We start from the raw sequence: 26,618 nt of genomic DNA on the forward strand, positions 1-26,618 counted from the left end.
AAGTATAGGCAATGCGATCAAATCGATACAGATCACAAAAATTGATATATAGTGGTGTTTTGCCCTTAAAGAACGCATTTGGACTAAACTACATGGCCAGTTCCTTTTGCTGCCTTCCTTGCTGCCCGAACTTCCCTCATTCGCTCGCTGTGTTTCTGTTTCCGATCCTCTGTCCATGCTTCTTGTCGGCTTTGTGTCTCGTGTCTTCGGCTGCATCTTGATTGCCTTTTTGGTTGCCCATATTTCTTTCATCTTCTGGCTGTGATCTTGCTTGCGTTCTTCGGTCCATTTTACGCCTGTTCGTTTGTCACATTGTATCTCATATATATATATATATATACGTAAACATCAGGCTCGATTTAAAAGAGACTTGGTACACATATCCCTTACTGTCAAGCAACAATTGCTAAGGGGGCATTAACCAGCTACTATCATAGTTCAGGACATATGTCATAAATAATGAATTGGATGAAAAACTGCTGCATCATGACTGACATTTACATGTATTACTTACATGATACTAACTGTCTTCGTAATATACACTACTGGCCATTAAAATTGCTACGCCACGAAGATGACGTGCTACAGACGCGAAATTTAACCGACAGGAAGAAGATGCTGTGATATGCAACAGAGCATTCACACAGGGTTGGCGCCGGTGGCGACACCTACAACGTACTGACATGAGGAAAGTTTCCAACCGATTTCTCATACACAAACAGCAGTTGACAGGCGTTGCCTGGTGAAACGTTGTTTTGATGCCTCGTGTGAGGAGGAGAAACGCGTACCATCACGTTTCCGACTTTGATTAAGGTCGGATTGTAGCCTGTCGCGATTGCAGTTTATCGTATAGCGACATTGCTGCTCGCGCTGGTCGAGATCCAATGACTTTTAGCAAAATATGGAATCGGTAGGTTCAGGAGGGTAATACGGAACGCTGTGTTGGATCCCAACAGCCTCGTATCACTAGCAGTCGAGATGACAGGCATCTTATCCGCACGGCTGTAACGGATCGTGCAGCCACGTCTCCATCCCTGAGTGAACAGATGGGGACGTTTGCAAGACAATAACCATCTGCACCAACAGTCCGACGAGGTTTGCAGCAGCATGGACTATCAGCTCGGAGACCGTGGCTGCGGTTACCCTTGACGCTGCATCACATACAAGAGCGCCTGCGATGGTGTACTCAACGACGAACCTGGGTGCACGAATGGCACAACGTCATTTTTTCGGACGAATCCAGGCTCTGTTTACAGCATCAAGATGGTCGCATCCGTGTTTGGCGACATCGCGGTGAACGCACATTGGAAGCGCATTTTCTTCATCGCCATACTGGCGCATCACCCGGCGTGATGGTATGGGGTGCCATTGGTTACACGTCTCGGTTACCTCTTGTTCGCATTGACGGCACTTTGAACAGTGGACGTTATATTTGAGATGTGTTACGACCCGTGGCTCTACGCTTCAGTCGATCCCTGCGAAACCCTACATTTCAGCAGGATAATGCACGACCGTATGTTGCAGGTCCTGTACGGGCCTTTCTGGATACAGATAATGTGAGACTGCTGCCCTGGCCAGCACATTCTCCAGATCTCTCACCAATTGAGAACGTCTGGTCAATGGTGGCCGAGCAACAGGCTCGTCACAATACGCCAGTCACTACTCTGGATGAACTGTGGTGTCGTGTTGAAGCTGCATGGGCAGCTGTACCTGTACACGCCATCCAAGCAAGTCAAATGTCAGTTCTAGTATAATATATTTATCCAATCAATACCCGTTTATCATCAGCATTTCTTCTTGGTATAGCAATTTCAATGGCCAGTAGTGTATTTCGCAGACAGTATCCACATATGACAGTAAATGTATCTACACAAATACATAACTGTACGACACACAGTTCAAGAGACATGACGCCATAAACACTAAGACACGAGGGAAAATGCTGCATTATGAATGAAGTTTTGATTTATTTAGACTTAGATTTACTTAGACACACCTACAGTCAGGTCAACGTAAGGAAATCCCTGACAGCTGGCTGTGTTTTCGTCAGCTTTCAACTGCCATCTATGGAGCTATGACGGGGCGTTGTCATAGAGAAGTTTACAAAATCGCATTGTTAACACGCGAGACAGCTGCGTGCAGCGTATAGAAACTATCCGGGACCATGTTTGTTAATTTGGGTGTTGTATTTATACACCTGCACATTAGCGTATTTATGTGTACGTCTGTTTTCATGAGAATATGGAAATGTGATTTTTTCGATGCAGGCCTTAGTAGGCCCAACCGTACCCACCGGCCGCCGTGTCATCCTCAGCTTATAGACGTAACTGGATGTGGATATGGAGAGGCATGTGGTCAGCACGCTGCTCTCACGGCCGTATGTCAGTTTCCGGGACGGGAGCCGCTACTTCTCAGTCAAGCAGCTCCTCAGTTTGCATCGCAAAGGCTGAGTGCACCCCGCTTGCCAACAGCGCTCGGCAGACCGGTTGGTCACCCATCCAGGTGCTAGCCCAGCCCGACAGCGCTTAACTTCGGTGATCTGACGGGAACCCGTGTTACCGCTGCGGCAAGGCCGTTGGCCACATTACTACAAACGAAGTTCATTTGTCGTTTTCATTTTCGTTTCTAATAGAAAACTGGCAAAATGAATACACAGGAAATGCCGGGTTTGTCAGCTAGTATAATAATACACTCCTGGAAATTGAAATAAGAACACCGTGAATTCATTGTCCCAGGAAGGGGAAACTTTATTGACACATTCCTGGGGTCAGATACATCACATGATCACACTGACAGAACCACAGGCACATAGACACAGGCAGCAGAGCATGCACAATGTCGGCACTAGTACAGTGTATATCCACCTTTCGCAGCAATGCAGGCTGCTATTCTCCCATGGAGACGATCGTAGAGATGCTGGATGTAGTCCTGTGGAACGGCTTGCCATGCCATTTCCACCTGGCGCCTCAGTTGGACCAGCGTTCGTGCTGGACGTGCAGACCGCGTGAGACGACGCTTCATCCAGTCCCAAACATGCTCAATGGGGGACAGATCCGGAGATCTTGCTGGCCAGGGTAGTTGACTTACACCTTCTAGAGCACGTTGGGTGGCACGGGATACATGCGGACGTGCATTGTCCTGTTGGAACAGCAAGTTCCCTTGCCGGTCTAGGAATGGTAGAACGATGGGTTCGATGACGGTTTGGATGTACCGTGCACTATTCAGTGTCCCCTCGACGATCACCAGTGGTGTACGGCCAGTGTAGGAGATCGCTCCCCACACCATGATGCCGGGTGTTGGCCCTGTGTGCCTCGGTCGTATGCAGTCCTGATTGTGGCGCTCACCTGCAAGGCGCCAAACACGCATACGACCATCATTGGCACCAAGGCAGAAGCGACTCTCATCGCTGAAGACGACACGTCTCCATTCGTCCCTCCATTCACGCCTGTCGCGATACCACTGGAGGCGGGCTGCACGATGTTGGGGCGTGAGCGGAAGACGGCCTAACGGTGTGCGGGACCGCAGCCCAGCTTCATGGAGACGGTTGCGAATGGTCCTCGCCGATACCCCAGGAGCAACAGTGTCCCTAATTTGCTGGGAAGTGGCGGTGCGGTCCCCTACGGCACTGCGTAGGATCCTACGGTCTTGGCGTGCATCCGTGCGTCGCTGCGGTCCGGTCCCAGGTCGACGGGCACGTGCACCTTCCGCCGACCACTGGCGACAACATCGATGTACTGTGTTGAGCAATTCGGCGGTACGTCCACCCGGCCTCCCGCATGCCCCCTATACGCCCTCGCTCAAAGTCCGTCAACTGCACATACGGTTCACGTCCACGCTGTCGCGGCATGCTACCAGTGTTAAAGACTGCGATGGAGCTCCGTTTGCCACGGCAAACTGGCTGACACTGACGGCGGCGGTGCACAAATGCTGCGCAGCTAGCGCCATTCGACGGCCAACACCGCGGTTCCTGGTGTGTCCGCTGTGCCGTGCGTGTGATCATTGCTTGTACAGCCCTCTCGCAGTGTCCGGAGCAAGTATGGTGGGTCTGACACACCGGTGTCAATGTGTTCTTTTTTCCATTTCCAGGAGTGTAAAAGAAACATTATCGATATCATAAAATTAACAAGTTAACTCGGAAATTAAAGTACCGATTTTTAAAATTAGTTATACAAGGAGGCCAATTAAACTTACATATTTCGAAAGGTACTTTACTACAAGTGTGCACAAAGAAACCATGTGTGTTCATAGCCCATTAAGAGACGTAAAAGGAAGAAGACACATGCACATGATAAATGTTTCCCCTGTCTCTCACATTGCTACCAATTTCCACCACGCGTATCGATCAGGTTCAAATCAAATGGTTCAAATGGCTCTTATCACTATGGGACTTAACATCTCAGGCCATCAGTCCCCTAGAACTTAGAACTACTTAAACCTAACTAACCTAAGGACATCACACACATCCATGCCCGAGGCAGGATTCGAACCTGCGACTGTAGCGGTCACGCGGTTCCAGACTGAAGCGCCTAGAACCGTTCGGCTACATCGGCCGGCCCACCGATCAGGTCTTTTGGTAGAAAGGACACAGGAAAATAACAAAGTTTCGTGAATTTGCATTCTAGGGTCGTTCATGTTTAAATGTTGCAGATAGTTCATTTGAAATAACACACGCATATTGCATAGCTACAATGCCGCAAATGCTACGTCGTTCATGTTGTCAACAGTGGAAAACGAAGCGCGGTTTTTTCACTTACTTTGTGCAAGAATAAGCGGTCTAAGGAGTGTGCCAGAACTCTCCATTACACTGATTAAATATTACACTGAGTATTGAAAACAATATAGCCAACTTAACGTTGTTCTTTGTTTTGTGCAAGATTCTGCGGTTCTCTATAGAAATAAATAAGCACTCAGATATCGCTAATAACAATCTGAGGGCGAAACACCGGAGCGCGATTCTAAGCATTGTTGTGAGACGATGTCTGTCTGCAAGAATGGAAGTAGTATTGCGGTCGAGAGCTCGGGGACAGAAGACGTCGGTGATGGCAGATCTCACCACACGCAAGGCCTGATTTCATTTATATGGCCAGGAGAGATCTAGATGGCTTAGCTGCGCATGAAGATGGAATTCAAGGTAAAATTCGCAATCATAGCGTAAAGTACAATTGCAAAGTTAGGCTCGTGATTGTTAGACCGACTTTGCAATAATCTCATGTTTTGCTTGTCAGTTAAAGAAGCCTCCTTACGCTCCAAATAATAATAATTATTCTCCACATCTAATTCATAAATATGCTGTGGTTGTCAAAAGTTAATGTAACTTTCAAATTGAAATAATTTGTTAATCTGACACTCAGCCATTATTGATACTTATAACAACTTTAAACATAGCTGTGTGCAGCAACCGTGAAAATATTTTTTGTAGTAAAGAACAGACCACTGGTTGCAATGGATTTTATAGTCGAATTGACCATGGTTTCGACTCCTAAACTAAGGGAGTCTTCGTCAGAATATATATTACATAATAAGGGGGGGGATACAAAGTTAGTCATTAATAAGAAAAATACGGGACAGCAATAATTAATATTGGTATATAAAGATGTACTTACATACGTAAAACGTTGAGCATTGCAGCTCTCGTCATACAATTTTAACACCAAAAAGGCCACGTCACATAATAAAACATCCTACGTAAAAATTTTACTGTCATTTCTAGTTAAAAATTAAAAGATTGCCGCTAAGGGCTGCTTAAGTATACTGAAACAGGTGGCATCAGATTCGGTAGCGCGTGCGCCGTCTACACTACGATGTGGACATGAGGTGTCTCGCCATCTAGTGATGAAAATTGGTAACATCTGCTTTACGTGATAGAAAGGCTACAGCAGTTTGTATAGCAGATGTGTCTACAACTTTTAAACATTTTGGAGTATGAAGACATACTATAATTTAAACAACTACAATTACTGAAAATTTTTTTCATAATTTCTTACTGCTTTTAAATTATAATGTGTCTTCATACTACAAAAAGATACTTATAAGGTCATTGTCAGGCGTTTTGCCATTATTAATACTTGTGAAACTATTATTGCTCATGGTGATTTCTGATGTTTTTAAATAGAATTAATTTATGAAATTCTTTCTTACAAGTTATTAAGTAGTTAACAGGACCCAAGCAAACTCCTTTTTATTAAATTCATTCTCAGTAACAATAAGCTTTAGCCACTGCTGCTGCTGCACGCTGCTGCAAATTGCTGTAAACCACATGGAGAAAGGCAGTCATCCAAAGAGGTGAGTGCAAAACTTAGAACCAAAACAGAGACACTGACACACCACAACCTGTCACGTACTCTAATCCAGTAAATTCCGCAGCACAGGCCAGATTCTGTATCATTTGTAAATTCTTATTCAAAGACGCACTCAGATAGCTTATCCAGATGTTTTAAGTTTTTCATGTAACGATCCGTTGAGAGCTTAAATGGCAGTGAAACTGACAGTCATACAAAACGCACACAGCGTTATGCAGGTTAGATTCTGCTAACTGATAGCTCAGGTTACTTATCGCGTGCATTTTCACAGACGAACATATTTTTTTATTTGTTGTCGGTTCGTTACAACGGAAGCAGCTCTGTGTTCATTTGCTGCCATCATCACAAAAATTTAGTGTTCCTAATTTTCAGTATCTTCATTTTGAGTAGCTACAATGTCCCCTTGTTATACGGAAACATTATCTGTTTTAAGTTGTGCCTCGAAGAAGAACGCTAACGGCTCGCACTGAAAGTTGAAGAGCTAGGGAGGGACAATTTTTACGTTGACAAGGTAATAGGAATAATGTAGACGTTGGTAATGAAAATCCTTTTTTGTTTTGAAAGATACATTTTAATGTTGACTGAATGTAACTGCAAATAATTTTGAGAGCTATAATTGCGGTGTGATGAATTTACACTCCAGATTGCGTGATGGAGGTCATTACGCATCTGAGGTTATCTTATGTAATACAATGCCATCCACGTTATGTTGTCATAGATTAATTTGTCACCGTTAACACAAAATTTATTTTTCAACACACTGCATCAAGGACTCACTTCAAATGATCGAACAGCTACAGAAAAATCAAAGAATTATTTCAAGAGTACTCCTAGCTACAATGCAGCATTAGCTGTGGGTCGTTTGGGAGGGTATATTTCAGTTTTACGTGGAGTGTATCCCTTGAATGTTGACTCGAATACTCTCTTTCAAATTCTAAAGGTGGCAGGGGTAAAATACAGGGACCGAAAGGCTATTTACAATTTGTACAGAAACCAGATGGCAGTTATAAGAGTCGAGGGACATGAAAGGGAAGCAGTGGTTGGGAAGGGAGTAAGACAGGGTTGTAGCCTCTCCCCGATGTTATTCAATCTGTATATTGAGCAAGCAGTAAAGGAAACGAAAGAAAAATTCGGAGTAGGAATTAAAATCTATGGAGAAGAAATAAAAACTTTGAGGTTCGCCGATGACATTGTAATTCTGTCAGAGACAGCAAAGGACTTGGAAGAGCAGTTGAACGGAATGGATGGTGTCTTGAAGGGAGGATATAAGATGAACATCAACAAAAGCAAAACGAGGATAATGGAATGTAGTCGAATTAAGTCGGTTGACGCTGAGGAAATTAGATTAGGAAATGAGACACTTAAAGTAGCAAAGGAGTTTTGCTATTTGGGGAGCAAAATAACTGATGATGGTCGAAGTAGAGAGGATATAAAATGTAGACTGGCAATGGCAAGGAAAGCGTTTCTGAAGAAGAGAAATTTGTTAACATCGAGTATAGATTTAAGTGTTAGGAAGTCGTTTCTGAAAGTATTTGTATGGAGTGTAGCCATGTATGCTAGTGAAACGTGCACGATAAATAGTTTGGACAAGAAGAGAATAGAAGCTTTCGAAATGTGGTGCTACAGAAGAATGCTGAAGATTAGATGGGTAGATCTCATAAGTAATGAGGAGGTATTGAATAGGATTGGGGAGAAGAGAAGTTTGTGGCACAACTTGACTAGAAGAAGGGATCGGTTGGTAGGACGTGTTCTGAGGCATCAAGGGATCACCAATTTAGTATTGGAGGGCAGCGTGGAGGGTAAAAATCGTAAGGGGAGACCAAGAGATGAATACACTAAGCAGATTCAGAAGGATGTAGGTTGCAGTAGGTACTGGGAGATGAAGAAGCTTGCACAGGATAGAGTAGCATGGAGAGCTGCATCAGACCAGTCTCAGGACTGAAGACCACAACAACAACAACAATCCCGACGATAGGTGACCCTTTTTTTATCACTGGTCAGGTCTACTGACACAGTAGGTCGAATTTCGACCACAGGCTATTCTAGTACTACCAATACTCAGATTTTCCAGTTGGTCCTTTACTTTCACAGCAACACACACTGAGATATCTTACACTGTACTTACAATTGTTCCCAGTTGCTTACCTTGTGGACGGTAGCCACTTTCACAGACACAGAAGCCCTTTGGGTTGCACTTGCCGTGTTTGCACTCCCGATTCAAACACAAGCGCTCGACACACCGCCCACCACTGTCCTCGACCAGGTGGCTGGGACACCCACAACTGCATGAAAGAGCACCAGGAAACAGAAAAAAATTGCTTTATTAAGCCTACTGTTAATATCACTCGAAATCCCTTCACACATTTAAATTATGGTCATTGTGTTTTTACGTCTCGAAATCTAACCATATTTTGAGAGGCCAATCAGGATCGTTTCTTGAGTGTTTTTATATTAGGAAGCTATGGACTCCATCGGCTCGTTACAAAGTAGTTCATTCTGTTTAATAGACTTTTAATCCTTGTGACAGTTTTGCACTGAGAATCCTTGCAAGGAGCGCAAGCGGACGTAATACACAATGTGTGTGACGTCGCTGAAGAATAAATTTCCATTCTCTCACGACACTCATTACTGATAACTCAGATACCTCTTAGTCCCCATACTCCAACTACCTTAACAGAGCGACGTCGCCATGTTTACAGCAAAAGAAAATGGTTCAAATGGCTCTGAGCACTATGGGACTAACCATCTATGGTCATCAGTCCCCTAGAACTTAGAACTACTTAAACCGAACTAACCTAAGGACAGCACACAACACCCAGCCATCACGAGCCAGAGAAAATCCCTGACCCCGCCGGGAATCGAACCCGGGAACCCGGGCGTGGGAAGCGAGAACGCTACCGCACGACCACGAGATGCGGGCTTTTACAACAAAAGGTAACTAAATAAATCATAATGTAACAATTCAGTTAAACTGAGGTGACAAAAGTCATGAGATTTTATTTGTTATTTATTCACACATCTAGCTCCGTAGGATCAAATTGAGGGGCAAATCTCCAAGATCATGGAACGTGTCAGTACATGAAATTACAACATAAAAGTAATAACATATAAAATTAAATGTTTATGAATCCAAAAAAAAGAAGCCATAAATTTAAGTAAATCCAATCAATAACATAACAAAAGAATCAGCTAAATTTTGCAAGTAACTTCTCAACAGAATTGAAGGAGAAACCCATGAGGAAACTCTTCAGATTCGATTTGACAGAGCGTGGATTACTGCTGAGATTTTTAAATTCTTGTGGTAGCTTGTTGAGAATGGATGCAGCAGTATACTGCACACATTTCTGCACAAGAGTTAAGGAAGTCCGATCCAAATACAGGTTGGATTTCTGCCGAGTATTGATTGAGTGAAAGCTGCTAATTCTTGGGAATAAGCTGACATTGTTAACAAGGAAGGCAGTAAAGAATGTATACACAGGGAAGCCAACGTCAAAATACCCAGACCAGTGAACAGGACTCGACAAGAGGTTCGTGAACTTACACCACTTACTGCCCGAAATGCCTATTTCTGAGCCAAAAATATCCTTTTAGAACAGGGAGAGTTAGCCCAAAATATGATACTGTACGACATACGCAAATGAAAATTGGTAAAAGTAGACTAATTTTCGTGTAGAACGATCATTTACTTCAGATACTGTTCGAATAATAAAAATGGTAGCATTAAGTCTTAGAACAAGATCATGAATGTGGGCTTTCTACGACAGTTTACTATCTATCTGAACACCTAGAAATTTGAACTGTTCAGTTTCACTAATCATATGACTATCTTGTGAAATTAAAACGTCGGATTTTGTTGAATTGTGTGTTAGAAACTGTAAAAACTGAGTTACTGTGATTTAGCGTTAGTTTATTTTCTACAAGCCATGAACTTATGTCCTGATCTACACTATTTGAAACAGAGCCAGTGATGCACACACCATCCTTCACTACCAAGCTAGAGTCAGCAACAAGCACAAATATTTTAGAAATACCCATAATGCTAGAAGGCATATCATTTATATAAATAAGGAACAGGAGTGGCCCAAACACTGAACCCTGGGGCACCCCCCATTTGTCCATACCCCACCCAGACCCCACATCACAGCCATTTTGCTGTCTGTTGTTAAAGTAAGAGGTGAAGCAATTGTGAGCTACTCCCTGTATTCTGTAATGGTCCAACTTCTGGAGCGATATTTTGTGATCAACACTATCAAACGCCTTAGTTCTTAGTTAAATCAAAAAGTATGCCTAGAGTCCGAAACCTTTTGTTTAATCCATCCAGTACCTCACAGAGAAAAGATAATATAGCAGTTTCAGTTGTTAAACCATTTCTAAGGCCGAACTGTACTTTTGATGGCGAATTATGTAATACTCGTATAAAATGACCAATTATGATTACATATGCAGCCTTTCCAATAACTTTGGCAAACACTGATAGCGTAGAAATAGTTCCAAAATTATCTACATTATCCCTTTCTCCCTTTTTATAAAGCGGCTTTACTACTTAGTACTTTAATCGTTCAGTAAATAGACCAGTCTTAAAGGAAAAATTACAAATATGGCTAAATTCAGGAAAAGCAATACATCCTAATATCGCGCCGGACCTCCTTTTGGCCAGTGTAGTGAAACATCTCGACGTGGCACGTACTCGTCAAGTCGTTGGAAGTCCCCTGCAGAAATATTGAGCCATGCTATCTCCTTAGCCTTGCCAAAGTGTTGCCCGCACAGGATTTTGGGCATGAACTGACCTCTCGATTATGTCCTGTAAATGTCCGGTGTGTGTCATGTCAGGCGATCTGCGTGGCCAGGTCATTTACTCCCACTCTCCAGAATGTCCTTCAAACCAATCGCGAACAATTGTGGCGCGCTGACATGGTGCATTGTCATCCACAAAAATTCCATTGTCGTTTGGGAACATGAAGTCCATGAATGGCTGAAAATGGTCTCCAAGTGGCCAAATATCCAGACGACCCAGCCCATTGCATGTAAACGCAGCACACACCATTGTGGAGACACAACAATTTCCAGTCAGCTGTCGCTTTAGTGGTACCAGAGGACCCCGTCCAGTCCAGTCCATGTAAAGGCAGCCCTCACCATTATGGAGCCACCACCAGCTTGCACAGTGGCTTGTTGACAACTTGGGTCCATGACTTTGCGGGGTCTGCCCCACACTGGAGCCCTACCATGAGCTCTTACCGACTGAAATCGGGCTTCAGTTGACCAGTCCACGGTTTTCTAGTCGTCTCGGGTCCAACCGATACGGTTAGAAGGCGATGTCGTGCTGTTAGCAAAGGCAAACGCGTCGGCCGGCTGCTGCCATAACCATTAACGCCACTGGCACTACTGGATACGTTCGTCGTACGTCCCTCATTGATTTATTGTTCCGTGGGACCAAATTAAGGAGAAGTCTCCATGGTCATGGAACGAGTCAATACATGAAATTATAACACGATTGTAGAAACAGATAAAATGAAATATAAGAAACATATTCAGACGACAAGTCGTAAGTTTAAATAAAGAAAATCAACAATCTAACACTGGAATTTGCTTAATTTTTTAGCTCTTCCAGGAGCTCCTCGACAGAATAGAAGGAGTGAGCCACGAGGGAACTCTTCAGTTTAGACTTAAAAGCGTTTGGGCTACTGCTAAGATTTTTGTGATCTTGTGGTTGCTTATTGAAAATGGATGCAGCAGAATAGTGCACTCCTTTCTGCACAAGAGTCAAGGAAGTGCATTCCACATGCAGATTTGATTTCTGCCTAGTAGTAACTGAGTGGAAGCTGCTAACTCTTAGGAATAAGCTAATATTGCTAACAACAAACGACATTAAAGAAAATATATACTGTGAGGGAAATGTCACAATTCCCAGACTATTGAATAGGGGTCGACAAGAGGTCCTCGAACTTACACCACATATAGCTCGAACTGCCCGTTTTTGAGCCAAAAATACCCTTTTTGAATCAGAAGAATTACCCCAAAAGATAGTACTATACGACATAAGCGTATGAAAATATGCAAAGTAGACTACTTTTCGTGTTGAACTTTCACTTATTTCAGATACTGTTCAAATGGTAAATAGAGCAGCATTTAGTTTCTGAACAAGATCATGAACATGGGCTTTCCACAACAGCTTACTATCTATCCGAACGCCCAGGAACTTGAACTGTTCCGTCTCGCTTGTAATATGCCCATTCTGTCTAATCAAAATATCGGTTCTTGTTGAATTGTGATTTAGAAACTGTAAAAAGTGAGTCTTACTGTGATTTAGCATCAAATTATTTTCCACAAGCCACGAACGTATTTCATGCACTACATTATTTGATAATGTTTCAATACTACACACAAGATCCTTCACTACCAAGCTGGTGTCATCAGCAAAAGAAATATTTTTGAATCACCTGTAATTCTAGAAGGCATATCATTTATATAAATAAGAAACAGCAGTGGCCCCAGCACTGACCCTTGGGGAACGCCCCAGTTAACAGTGCCCCATTGGGTCTGAACATCGCTACCACTCTCAATATTGCGGAGAATTACCTTCTGCTTTCTGTTCTTAAAGTAAGAGGCGAACCAATTGTAAGCTACTCCCCTTACTCCATACTGGTCCAACTTCTGCAGTAATATTTTGTGGTCAACACAGTCAAAAGCCTTCGTTAAATCAAAGAAAACACCTAGCGTTCGCAACCTTTTATTTAATCCGTCCTAAACCTCACAGAGACGAAAGAATATAGCATTTTCAGTTGCTAAACCATTTCTAAAACCAAACTGCACATTAGACAGCAAATTATATGAATTTAAATGGTGCAGTAACCTTGTATATACAACCTTCTCGATAACTTTAGCAAACACCAATGGCATAGAAATAGGTCTAAAATTGTCAACATTATCCCTCTCTCCCATTTTATAAAGTGGCTTCACTACCGAGTACTTTAATCAGTCAGGAAATGACCACTCCTAAAGGAAAAGTTACAGATATGGCTAAGTACTGGGCTAACATATATAGAACAATACTTCAGTATTCTGCTAGATCCCCCGTCATATCCATGAGAGTCCTTGGTCTTTAGTGATTTAATTATTAACTCAATCTCCCTCTTGTCAGTATTTCTGCGATTATTTCACGCAGTGTTCCTCGTCTGTTAGCACTGACAGATCTTGGAAACGCCGCAGCTCGCGGTCGTTAAGTGAAGGTCGTCGGCCACTGCGTACTGCGTGGTGAGAGGCAGTGCCTGAGATCTGGTGTTCCCACCCTTGACACTGGGGATCTCGGAATACGGGATTCCCTACCCCTTTCCGAAATTGGTTGTCCCATGCGTCTAGCTCCAACTACCATTCCGGGTTCAGAGTTTGTCAATTCCAGTCGTGCAGCCATAGTGACGTGGTTAATCTTGTCATATGAATCACCTGAGTCCCATTGACAGCACCGCCAATGCATTGCCTTTCTATACCTTGTGTACGCGACAATACTGGCGTCAGTATACGTGCATGCCTCCAACTCAAGACTTCTTTCTGCAGCTCGTGTTCTTGCGGTCGCGTTCCCGCTTCCGGAGCACGGGGTCCCGGGTTCGATTCCCGGCGGAGTCAGGAATTTTCTCCTGCCTCGAGATGACTGATTGTTTGTGTTCTACTCATCATTTCATCAACATTCATGAAGGTAGTGAAAGTGGGCTGAGCAAAGTTTGGGAATTTGTACGGGCGCTGATAACAGCGCAGTTGAGTGCCCCACAATCCAAACATCATCGCCGGCCGCGGTGGCCGTGCGGTTCTAGGCGCTCCAGTCCGGAGCCGCGCTGCTGCTACGGTCGCAGGTTCGAATCCTGCCTCGGGCATGGTTGTGTGTGATGTCCTTAGGTTAGTTAGGTTTAAGTAGTTCTAAGTTCTAGGGGACTGATGACCACAGCAGTTGAGTCCCATAGTGCTCAGAGCCATTTGAACCATTTGAACCAAATATCATCACCAGGATCAAGACTTGTGTCACCTCAGTGTATGTGTGATGTGCTACTCACAACATCTGTCCACAAAGATACGAGGGTAATTCTATACTTGGGCAGGTAAGCGACATCAGCACAGTAACTACGGGGACAGCTTCTACCACCAACTATAAAGAGCAAATGCACATCTCTCCTGACACCTACGAACAGGTTGCCCTAACTAGACGAGATACGGCCGTACTGTATCAACGTTGCTGTCTCACAAATCTCTACTGACCAACGTCTCAAGACATACTCCAGAATCAAATGAAACTATATGAATTCGGTGGCCTCTTGAAGTCTCAAACGTGTGAGTTGTATATACACTACTGGCCATTAAAATTGCTACACCACGAAGATGACGTGCTACAGACGTGAAATTTAACCGACAGGAAGAAGATGCTGTGTTATGCAAATGATTAGCTTTTCAGAGCATTCACACAAGGTCGGCGCCGGTGGCGACACCTACAACGTGCTGACATGCGGAAAGTTTCCAACCGATTTATCATACACAAACAGCGTCGCCCGGTGAAACGTTGTTGTGATGCCTCGTGTAAGGAGGAGAAATGCGTACCATCACGTTTCCGACTTTTATAAAGGTCGGATTGTAGCCTATCGCGATTGCGGTTTATCGTATCGCGACATTGCTGCTCGCGTTGGTCGAGATCCAATGACTGTTAGCAGAATATGGAGTCGGTGGGTTCAGGAGGGTAATACGGAACGCCGTGCTGGATCCCAACGGCCTTGTATCACTAGCAGTCGACAGGCATCTTATCCGCATGGCTGTAACGGATCGTGCAGCCACGTCTCGATTCCTGACTCAACAGACGTGGACGTTTGCAAGACAACAACCATCTGTACGAACAGTTCGACGACATTTGCAGCAGCATGGACTATCAGCTCGGAGACCGTGGCTGCGGTTACCCTTGATGCTGCATCACAGATAGGAACGACTGCGATGGTGTACTCAACGACGAACCTGGGTGCACGAATGGCAAAACGTCATTTTGTCGGATGAATCCAGGTTCTGTTTACAGCATCATGATGGTCGCATCCGTGTTTGGCGACATCGCGGTGAACGCACACTGGAAGCGTGTATTCGTAATTGCCATACCGGCGTATCACTTGGCGTGATGGTATGAGGTGCCATTGGTTACACGTCTCGGTCACCTCTTGTTCGCATTGACGGCACTTTGAAAAGTGGACGTTACGATTCAGATGTGTTACGATCCGTGGCTCTACCCTTCATTCGATCCCTGCGAAACCCTACATTTCAGCAGGATAATGCACGACCGTATGTTGCAGCTCCTGTACGGGCCTTTCTGGATACAGAAAATGTTAGACTGCTGCCAGCACATTCTCCAGATCTCTCACCAATTGAAAACGTCTGGTCAATGGTGGCCGAGCAACCGACTCGTCACAATACGCTAGTCACTACTCTTGATGAACTGTGGTATCGTGTTGAAGCTGCATGGGCAGCTGTACCTGTATGCGCCATCCAAGCTCTGTTTGACTCAATGCCCAGGCGCATCAAGGCCGTTATTACGGACTGATTTCTCAGGATCTATGAACCCAAACTGCGAGAAAATGTAATCACATGTCAGTTCTAGTATAATATATTTGCCCAATGAATACCCGTTTATCATCTGCATTTCTTCTTGGTGTAGCAATTTTAATGGCCAGTAGTGTATGCTGACTGAAGGGACGAATGAAAATTTTTGCTGTCCCAGAGGTAACTGCTTCCTAAACGCGGCTTTCTTCTGCACCGTATGACGAGTTGCGCTGCATATAGTATCGCATATTGCATCGTCTCACTGCAAACATCACTGAACGAGAACGGAAATGACTGATAGTGGTATAGTGTACTCTCCGCCACGCACCATACAGAGACTTGCATGTGTGTCTATGTTGATAACACTGAGGCGGCAAAAGTCGTAGTATAGAATACACCCACATATACGGGTAGCGGTAGTATTGCATACACAAAGCCTAAAAGGGCAGTGGATTGATGGAGCTGTCATTTGTACTCAGGTTATTCACGTGAAAATGTTTCTGAAGTAATTATGGCCGCACGACGGGAATTAACAGACTATGATCGCGGAATGGTAGTTAGAGCTACACACATTGAACAATCCATTTCCGAGAGCCACACTGTCAAGAGTCTGTCGAGAATACCACATCTCAGCCATTACCTATCACCACAGACAATACACTGGCCGAGGGCCTTCACTTAACGACCGAGAGCAGCGTAGAGTTGTCAGTGCTAACAGACAAGCAACACTGTGTGAAATAACCGCGGAAATAAACGTGGTATATGTGAGAACGTATCCGTTAAGACAGAGTGGTGAAATCTGGCGTTAATTGGCTATGGGAGCAGATGACCGATGCGAGTGCCATTGCTAACAGCCCAGTGTCACCTGGAGCCCCTGTCCTGGGTTCGTGACCCTATCAGTTGGACCCTCGACGTCCGGAAAATGGTGGCCCGCTCAGATGAGTAACAATTACCCTTGGTTGGGTTCGAGTGCGGCACAGACCCCTCGATGGCATAGACTTAAGTTGCCAAAAAGGCACTGTGGAAGCTGGTGATGGCTCCATAAAGATGTAGGGAGTGTTTACATGAAAAGGACTGGTCCTCCGGTACCACTAAAGTGATAATGGACTGGAAATGGTTGTGTTCGGCTACTTGGGCACAATTTTCAGTCATTCGTGGCTTCATGTTTCTTACGATGGAATTTTTATGAATGGCAATGCGCTATGTCACCAGACCACAATTGTTCAGGACTGGCTTGAAGAACATTCTTGACAACTGGGGAGGGGAGGGGGGCGGGGGAGGGGATGATTTGGCCACCCGGATTGCCTGACATGAGTTGCGTTAGGACATAACCTAGAGGTCAGTTTGTGCTCAAAATCCTGCACCCGCAAAACTTTCACAATTATGATGGCTATAGAGGCAGTATCGCTCAGTATTTCTGCAGGAAGCCTCCTACGACTTTTTTTAGTCCATACGATGTCGAGTTGCTGCATTATACCGGACGAAATGGGTTCCACGCGAAATTAGGATGTGTCTTATGAGTTTTGTCATCTCAGTCTAGTAATTGATGAACACAGGCTTGGCAAAAGAAAGAATGGACTTCATAAATAAGACATGGCAAGTCATTTAAATGAAGTGAAGAAAGAAATGAGGGTAGAAGGAAGAGAGCAATGAAGGAAAGAGCAAAATTTGTGAGTGCTAAGAGAAACAGATTAAGGGACTAGATGAAGGCAGTAAAATACGGAATAGTGGTCGAGAATTGGATGGAAGCAGATGGAGAGGAAGAGTGGGAGAAGTTAGGGAAAGGGAAAATTAAGAGAAAAGCAACATTAGATGAAGTTGAGGAAGGACAGGTGAGGAAGGAGAGTGGCACAGTTAAAGAGGTGAGGAAGGTGGACGTGAGAAAACGGAGGCAGTGGAAGAGCAAAACACTGAAGGGAGGGAGGGGGAGAGAAAGAGAGAAGCTTCAACACACCTGTTTGGAGCAACACAGACTTTTGGGGGTGAGCAATCTGGTTTGCAGACTGGTTCACATTGTCCATTGGAGGCTGAGTCATATCCACGGCAGCAAACTGCCACTGTCCTCGGGACTGTCTGTGAACAGAAAACAGCGTTCCACACAAACTTTCGTGTATACCCTGAGAGTACCCACGATACGTCTGTTTTTATTTTCACCTGACTCAACTGGCAGATACAGCTACAGAAACAAATCACTCATCAGAAGCCCGCACTGCTTAATTAAGTCACCCAAAGGAATTTAATAAAATGAGATCAGTTATGGGGCCCTGACTATTCTATCCTGAGTGGGTCTCAACTGAATTTCCATTACTCGTACCTATGGACATGGAATTCGTTAACTCTCTCAGCGTCAAGTCTGTAGATTCTACAGGCCAGCGTATTTTGCTGAATACAACTGCTTTGCGTTGTTCGCGCACCTCTGACTATCAATATGTGTTGTTTATACTATTAGAAGAGAGACAGGAATAGCTACCACTGGGGTAGGTAGTGTAACTATCAAAGAGAATGAGACCATCTTAACCAGCAGTACACAAGTAGCTAAAGTATTTAAGAACCATTTCTTAAGTGTAGGTGAAAAAATTGCTGAGAATAGTTCAAAAGAAAAAGCCAAGTAGTACATGGAAGCGTCAGTTTTGAGAAATCCTTGACAAATTAATTTTCATGTAACAACTTCGTATGAAATAAGGAAAATCATTAACTCTTTGAAAAATAAATGTTGTGTTGGAGTACATGACATCTCTAACAAGATATTAAAACAATGTGGAGCAGTTACAGCTGATGTTCTGGGTCACATCTGCAATGCATCACCAACTCAACATATTTTCCCAGACAGGTTAAAATATGCCATTTTCGAGCCTCTCTACAAAAAAGGGGACACCACAGATGTCAATAATTACCGGCCAGTATCCTTGCTTACAGAATTTTCAAAAATCGTCTAGAAAGTAATGTACTCAAAGAGTGGTTAGCCGTCTCAACAGTAATGGCATACTTAGTAAATCACAGTCTGGATTTCAGGAATGCTGTTCTACTGAAACAGCAATACACAATTTTACTGCTCACAATTTTACTCTTTAAATAGAAAATGTCACCAATAGTAATTTTCTGTGACTTATCCAAAGCATCTGATTGTGTGAAATATGACATTACAGAAATCACAATTCTACGATATAAATGGAACAGCATGTGAGTGGTTTAGGTCATATTTACAGAACAGGAAGCCAAAAGTTTCTTTATATGGTTTAAGTGATTTAAGAAAGTTTCCTTGTTCATCTAATTGGGGTGAAGTTACATGAGGTGTTCCACAGGGTTCGATCATAGGTTCCCATCTATTCCTGATATATGTGAATGACCTCCCTTCTTATCTGAAACAAGAAACTAAACTGACACTGTTTGCTGATGATACAAGTATCATTATTAACCCAGTAAATGACAAGGTTCAGCAAATTTCCCAATCAGAATAATTGCTAATTTTGAGGATGTAGAAACTACCAAGCTAACATACTTTGCATACTTTCACTCTCTGATTTCATACGGAATAATACTTCGGGGTAACACAACGCTTAGGCAAAAAGTATTCACTGCTCAAAAGAAAGTGGATAGAGTAATGTGTAGGGCTCATAGTCGCACGTCTTGTAGGCATCTGTTTAAAAGATTAGGAATCCTTACAACAGCCTCACAGCACATTTACTCAGTAATGAAATTTGTTCTCAACAACACCAGCAGAAAGAAAGACTTACACTTACCTCTACTTAACCTATCTTTGGCACAGAAAGGGGTAAAATACGCTACTGTAAAACTTTTCGATAAATTAACAAACGTAAAATGTATGACAGACAGTAATAATAGTTTCAAAAATAGATTGAAATTGTGTCTCATTGAGTGGACCATAAATGAATTCTTGAACAGGAATTAATAAATGTATAGGTATACTACATGCAATTTTTGCCATTTAAGGGAATGGGGTAGGTAATAAAATTTTAAGCTTAAAAAAAGCCTTGATTCATGTTTGCATTTCTTATGCACTTAAAACGTTCCACATCATAACGGTTACCGTGAGACTGATCAGTGTAACGCGCAACTAAGTAACTAACTAACTATTTATTAGTTGCGCGCATAGATGGCCTCAACGTGCATCGTGATTTGTTGGTATTTCGTTTGTTACAAGTCACCGTTTCCGCCTGCAGACAAAGCACACTATTGCTACTCTGTATAACAAAAATGACGCGCCGTTGTCAATCTGATGAAGATATTGCCGATTTTGGAGATATTGTCGATGCTCTAGATAGTGAAGATGTTTTGGACGACACAGGAGTCTTTGAAGGCAACAACAGTACAATATGTTCAGGCACAGGACGTAAAATGGAGGCGGAAACAGTTTTTCATATTCTCGTATTAGGAGTATAGAACGCATCGTGGTTACACGGTTCATTTCAGACCAAGAAAATGACAATAATTCACTTCAATATCAATCTAAATCTTGACCCACAACTACATGGATGCCCTGTAAATCATATTTAAGTGTCTGGCAGAGGGTTTATCGAAGCACTTTCACGGTTCTTTATTATTCCACTCTCGTATAGCGCGCGGAAAGAACGAACACTTATATCTTTCCGTACGAGCTCTGATTTTCCTTATTTTATCATGGTGATCGTTTCTCGCTATGTAGGTCGCCGTCAACAATATACTTTCGCATTCGGAGGAGAAAATTGGTAATGGGAATTTCGTGAGAACAGTCCTCCGCAACGAAAAACGCCTTTGTTGTAATGTCCACCCCAAATCCTTTATCATTTCAGTGACACTCTCTGCCATATTTCGCTACAATACAAAACGCGCTGCCCTACTTTGAACTTTTTCGATGTACTCCCTCAGTCCTATCTGGTAAGGATCCCACACCGCGCAGCAGTATTCTAAAAGAGGACGGACAAGTGTAGTGTAGGCAGTTTCCTTAGTAGGTCTGTTACATTTTCTAAGTGTCCTGCCAATTTAACGCAGTCCTTAGTTAGCCTTCCCCCAACATTTTCTATCTGTTCCTTCCAATTTAAGTTGTTCCTAATTGTAATTCATAGGCATTTAGTTGTATTCACGGTCTTTAGATTTCACTAATTTACTGCGTAACAGAAGTTTAACGGATTCCTCTTAGCACTCATGTGGATGAATTCACACTTTTTGTTATTTAGGGCCAATTGCCAATTATCGCACCATACAGATATCTTTTCTAAATCGTTCTACAATCTGGTTTGATCTTTTGATGGCTTTTCTAGTTGATAAACAACAGAGTCATATGCAAACAACCTAAGACGGCTGCTCAGATTGTTTCCCAAATCGTTTATATAGATAAGGAACAGCGAAGGGCCTATAACACTACCTTGGGGAACGCCAGAAATCTCTTCTGTTTTACTCGATGACTTTCCTTCAGTTACTACGAACTGTGACCTCTCTGACAGGAAATCACGAATCCAGTCACACAACTGAGACGATATTCCATAAGCACGCAATTTCACTACAAGCCACTTGTGTGGTACAGTGTCAATTTCCGGAAATCCAGAAATACAGAATCAATTCGAAATCCCTTGTCAGTAGCACTCAACACTTCATGCAAGTAAAGAGTTAGATGCGTTTCACAAGGACGATGTTTTCTAAATCCGTGTTGACTGTGTGTCAATAGACCACTTCTGTCGGGGAATTCATAATGTTCGAACACAATATATGTTCCAGAATCCTGCTGCATATCGACGTTAATGATATGGGCCTGTAATTTAGTGGATTTTTCCTACTACCTTTCTTGGTGCGACTTGTGCAACTTTCCAGTCTTTGGGTACGGTTCTTTCGTCGAGCGAACAGTTGTGTATGATTGTTAAGTATGGAGCTATAGCATCGGCATACTCACCAGCAATCTTGCCAAAAGCTCCAAATAACAAAGACAGACCTGTGGAATGACTGACCCAGAGACATTTCCTGCAACATTTACCACCCACAAGCAAAAAATATACCTCCCGTGTATGCTACGTTTGTTCTTCAAAATCAAATAATGAAAATGGGGAAAACATATCGCAAGGAGACATGTTATCAGTGGGAACAGAGCTGTGTGACGTTGTGTATGGAACCCTGTTTTAAAATATTTCATTCGAAGATACAGTGTAAATCAATGTAGAAAGTGCTATTGTATTTAAACACGATATTCAGCACTGGTCATTATATATTTATGAACTCCTTTAATCTACCTATACGAAGGTATGGCAGTTTCACGAAAGCAACCTCATGTATAATAATATAACTTGTTCATGTTATAGCAGACAGCATTTTGTTCATAGTACCATTTTAAAGAAAACCAAAGGAGCTTAAAACAGTGTTATTTTGTATCTGTATGTTCGAAGTTTTCCAAGATATAAATTGTTGAACACAGCCAAAGTGATCTTGGTCGCCATGTGAAACGTCCCCTTTGAAAAATTATAAATTACTGTGCTGGTAAAGTTCTACGTTATTTGAATTTCAAACAGCTGAGTAAAACTGAACGTACTCAGACATTTCTCTCTTTACTTATTCTGATCATCACTAAACTGACACACAACATTTTTAGCGTAACGCAATCTGACTTTCAATAATCCCTACAAAAGAATGGCCCTGGCTAACAATAACCTATACCTTTCATAAACCACTTACCTCACAAAAATCTTCGTTACTGAAACTACTACAATGCAGCGAGCGCCACTACTGCCAGCTAAATAAAAGATTCCAACTACTGAAGGCACTAACTACTGATAGGCATAGTTAGCAAATGAAAGATCTTGGTAGAGAACAAACAATGTAGTTACCTTAATAGCGTTCAAAAGTCATTATATATATATAATTTTTTGACATTCAATTAAACAGTTTTTTTTTCTGACGGACACACGTCCAGATCGTCCGCTCAAAACTCTGACATCTCACTCGCCACATCCACCACTGCTGGCGGCTCACCTCCAACTGCGCAACGCTACGCGCTGTTGACATCCTACTGCCCAAAACTACAATAGCGAATATTCCAACAATGCCAACCAGCCACAGGCTGCACACAGCACAGTCAGTGATTGTCATACAGAGCACTATGTGGCGTTATCAACAAAAAAACCTGAACAGCCTACAATTATGAATTTTTTTTTCAAATCTGCATTGGGCACTGCTCAAAAAAATTTGTAAAATTTCTTGTGGGGAGCATGGGGGCTATGTAAGTAGGCTGGTTAGGTCTTTATGTTGCTAACGTCACATAGCTCTCTGTATGAAAATCACTGACTGTGCTGTGTGCAGTCTGTAGCTGGTTGGCATTGTTGGAATATTCGCTATTGTAGTGTTGGGCAGTTGGGTGTGAACAGCGCATAGCGTTACGCAGTTGGAGGTGAGCCGTCAGCAGTGGTGGATGTGGAGAGAGAGATGGCGGAGTTTTGAGCAGACGATCTGGACGTGTGTCGACTTTTGAGCGCTGTGAAGGTAAATACATTGTTTGTTCTCTATCAAAATCTTTAATTTGCTAACTATGCCTATCAGTAGTTAGTGCCTTCAGTAGTTAGACTCTTTTATTTAGCTGGCAGTATTGGCGCACGCTGCATTGTATTAGTTCCAGTAACGAAGAGTTTTGTGAGGTAAGTGGTTCATGAAGGGTATAGGTTATTGTTAATCAGGGCCATTCTTTTGTAGGGATTATTGAAAGTCAGGCTGCGTTGCGCTAAAAATGTTGTGTGTCAGTTTAGTGATGATCAGAATAAGTAAAGAGAGAAATGTCTGAGTACGCTCAGTTTTGCTTAGCTGTTTGAAATTCAAGTAACGTAGAAGTTTACCAGCACAGTCATAATTTTTCTAACGGGACGTTTCAGTATCAAATCTTGAAGGGATTACACATCCATTACTAACAATTTCGGTTCAAGTACTACATATGTAACAACACACACTGACAGTAACTAACTGTTGGCAAGATTCCGAGACGTATGGGTGTAATAATTTGGTTATGACCATTTTTAAAACGCGAAGTTAGATGACAAGTTCAAAAAGGTTCAAATGGATCTGAGCACTATGGGACTTAACATCTGAGGTCATCAGCCCCCTAGAACTTATAACTACTTAAACCTGACTAAGCTAAGGACATCACACACATCCATGCCCGGGGCAGGATACGAACCTGCGACTGTAGCGCCTAGAACCGCTCGGCTACCCCAGCCGGCAGATGACAAGTGTGTAGTGATTACAAGGCGTGAGAACAAGTTAAGACAAGGCAAGTGGTGTTCAATAAGTAATGCAAAAATTTTTTTTCTGAAACCAGGTTCCTTTTCTTCAGCGTTCCAGTACACTACATTATCGTCATTCTTCTGGCTAGAAAACCCTACTTCTGAAAATAACTTCCGTTCAATGCGACTGTCGTACTGGGAAGCCCTGCATGTCCGCATGGGACCGATATTCTGACCGACGCCACAACCAGCGTTTCGCTGCATCAATGCCCTCCGCATCTTCCACATACTGCTTGCCGGAGAGTGCATTCTTCGTTGGGCCAAACAGGTGGACGTCGGTGGTTGCAAGATCTGGTTTTCAGGGTGGATGAAGAGCAACGCGGTGCTTTGTGAGCTCCTCTCGTATGCCCAGACTTTTGTGAGGCCTTGCGTTGTCATGGAGAAGGAGAAGTTAGCATTTTTGTCGTCACGAATACCATGAAATGGTTTTTTCACGTTCCTGAGGGTAGCACAGTACGCTTGAGAGTTGATCGTTGCACCATGATGGACGACATCAGCCTGAATAATCCCTTCAAATTCACAGAAGACCATCTCAGTGACTTAACTGGCTGAGGGTGTGCCTTTTATGTTTTTCTTCGGAGGAGGGGTGGTGTGGAGCCACTCCTTGAATTACTGTTTTGTTTCTGGTTCGAAGTGATGAACCCATGTTTCATCGTCAGTGTCTGACAAAAATAGGAGAAAGAAGGAAAGACGGGTAACATCCCAAGAAGGAGCAATAAGATTGGATCACCAAGAAGGAAGTGTTCAGTTTAAGAAGGGTGTAACACAGGGATGCAACCTTTCGCCCATACAGTTCAGTCTACATATCGATGACGCAATGACGGAAATAAAAGTTCAAGAATGGGATTAAAATTGCAGAGTGAAAGGATATCAGTGATAAGATTCGCTCATGACATTGCTGTCCATAGTGAAAGTGAAGAAGTATTACAGGCTCTGTTGAACTGAATGAACAGTTAATGAGTTCAGAATATAGAGTGAGAGTATAACGAACATAGACGAAAGTAATGAGAAGTAGCAGAAATGACAATAAAGAGAAACTTAAGGTGAGAAATAGAGATCACGAAGTAGACAAGGAATTCTGCTACCTAGGCAGCAAAACAACCCATGATGGCGGAGCAAGGAGAACACAAAATGAAAACTAACTGTGGAAAAAGGGGCGTTTCTAGTCAATAGAAGTCTGCTAGTATCAAACAAAGTGAAATTCTGAGAATGTACGTTTCGAGCACGGCACTGTACGACAGGGAAACACGGAGTTGGAAAAATTGGAACAGAAGAAATTCGAAGCGTTTGAGTTGTGGTATTACAGAAAAACGTCGAAAATTAGGTGGACTGGTAAAGTAAGGGATGAAAGCTTCTTCATAGAATCGGCAAGGAAACGGAAACATGGAAAACACTGACTAGCGGACGGGGCAGGATGGCTGGACATCTGTTTCCTCGGTTTTTTGGAAAATACTCGTTTGCGTACCGCATGTATCATAATAAAAACTGCTCAGATTTCAATTACCTATCAGTCCCATCACTTTTGAAACGATTGGGCGTACTGTCCGTTAAGCGTGACTTTCGCAATAAACGGAAAGGTTTTAAGCCGAAATATCTTATGCTGCACACATGCGAACTGTTATGAATCGTTTGTCCGTCTTCTGAGGTCTTCCCCTTATAAATGGTGAGTACCCCAGAAAATCATTCCATAAGACATTATTGGGTGGAAATACGTAAAATACACTCCTGGAAATTGAAATAAGAACACCGTGAATTCATTGTCCCAGGAAGGGGAAACTTTATTGACACATTCCTGGGGTCAGATACATCACATGATCACACTGACAGAACCACAGGCACATAGACACAGGCAACAGAGCATGCACAATGTCGGCACTAGTACAGTGTGTATCCACCTTTCGCAGCAGTGCAGGCTGCTATTCTCACATGGAGACGATCGTAGAGATGCTGGATGTAGTCCTGTGGAACGGCTTGCCATGCCATTTCCACCTGGCGCCTCAGTTGGACCAGCGTTCGTGCTGGACGTGCAGACCGCGTGAGACGACGCTTCATCCAGTCCCAAACATGCTCAATGGGGGACAGATCCGGAGATCTTGCTGGCCAGGGTAGTTGACTTACACCTTCTAGAGCACGTTGGGTGGCACGGGATACATGCGGACGTGCATTGTCCTGTTGGAACAGCAAGTTCCCTTGCCGGTCTAGGAATGGTAGAACGATGGGTTCGATGACGATTTGGATGTACCGTGCACTATTCAGTGTCCCCTCGACGATCACCAGTGGTGTACGGCCAGTGTAGGAGATCGCTCCCCACACCATGATGCCGGGTGTTGGCCCTGTGTGCCTCGGTCGTATGCAGTCCTGATTGTGGCGCTCACCTGCACGGCGCCAAACACGCATACGACCATCATTGGCACCGAGGCAGAAGCGACTCTCATCGCTGAAGACGACACGTCTCCATTCGTCCCTCCATTCACGCCTGTCGCGACACCACTGGAGGCGGGCTGCACGA

General features: G+C 43.4%; 1 protein-coding gene and 1 pseudogene across 1 annotated transcript in view; both read right to left on the reverse strand.

Annotated features, from left to right (window-relative positions):
- The window catches only part of LOC126109652 (cell death abnormality protein 1-like), a 193,421-nt gene that overhangs the window by 135,608 nt on the left and 31,195 nt on the right, over positions 1-26,618 (reverse strand). The window contains exons 3-4 of the mRNA XM_049914700.1: positions 17,812-17,930; positions 8,445-8,581 (exon numbers count right to left, since the gene is read on the reverse strand). Coding sequence (XP_049770657.1) covers positions 8,445-8,581; positions 17,812-17,930 — 256 coding nt within the window. The remainder of the gene's footprint in view (positions 1-8,444; positions 8,582-17,811; positions 17,931-26,618) is intronic.
- Positions 2,463-2,580, reverse strand: LOC126109989 (5S ribosomal RNA; annotated as a pseudogene).

The sequence above is a fragment of the Schistocerca cancellata genome, chromosome 12, assembly GCF_023864275.1.
Source record: "Schistocerca cancellata isolate TAMUIC-IGC-003103 chromosome 12, iqSchCanc2.1, whole genome shotgun sequence".
NCBI lineage: Eukaryota > Metazoa > Arthropoda > Insecta > Orthoptera > Acrididae > Schistocerca > Schistocerca cancellata.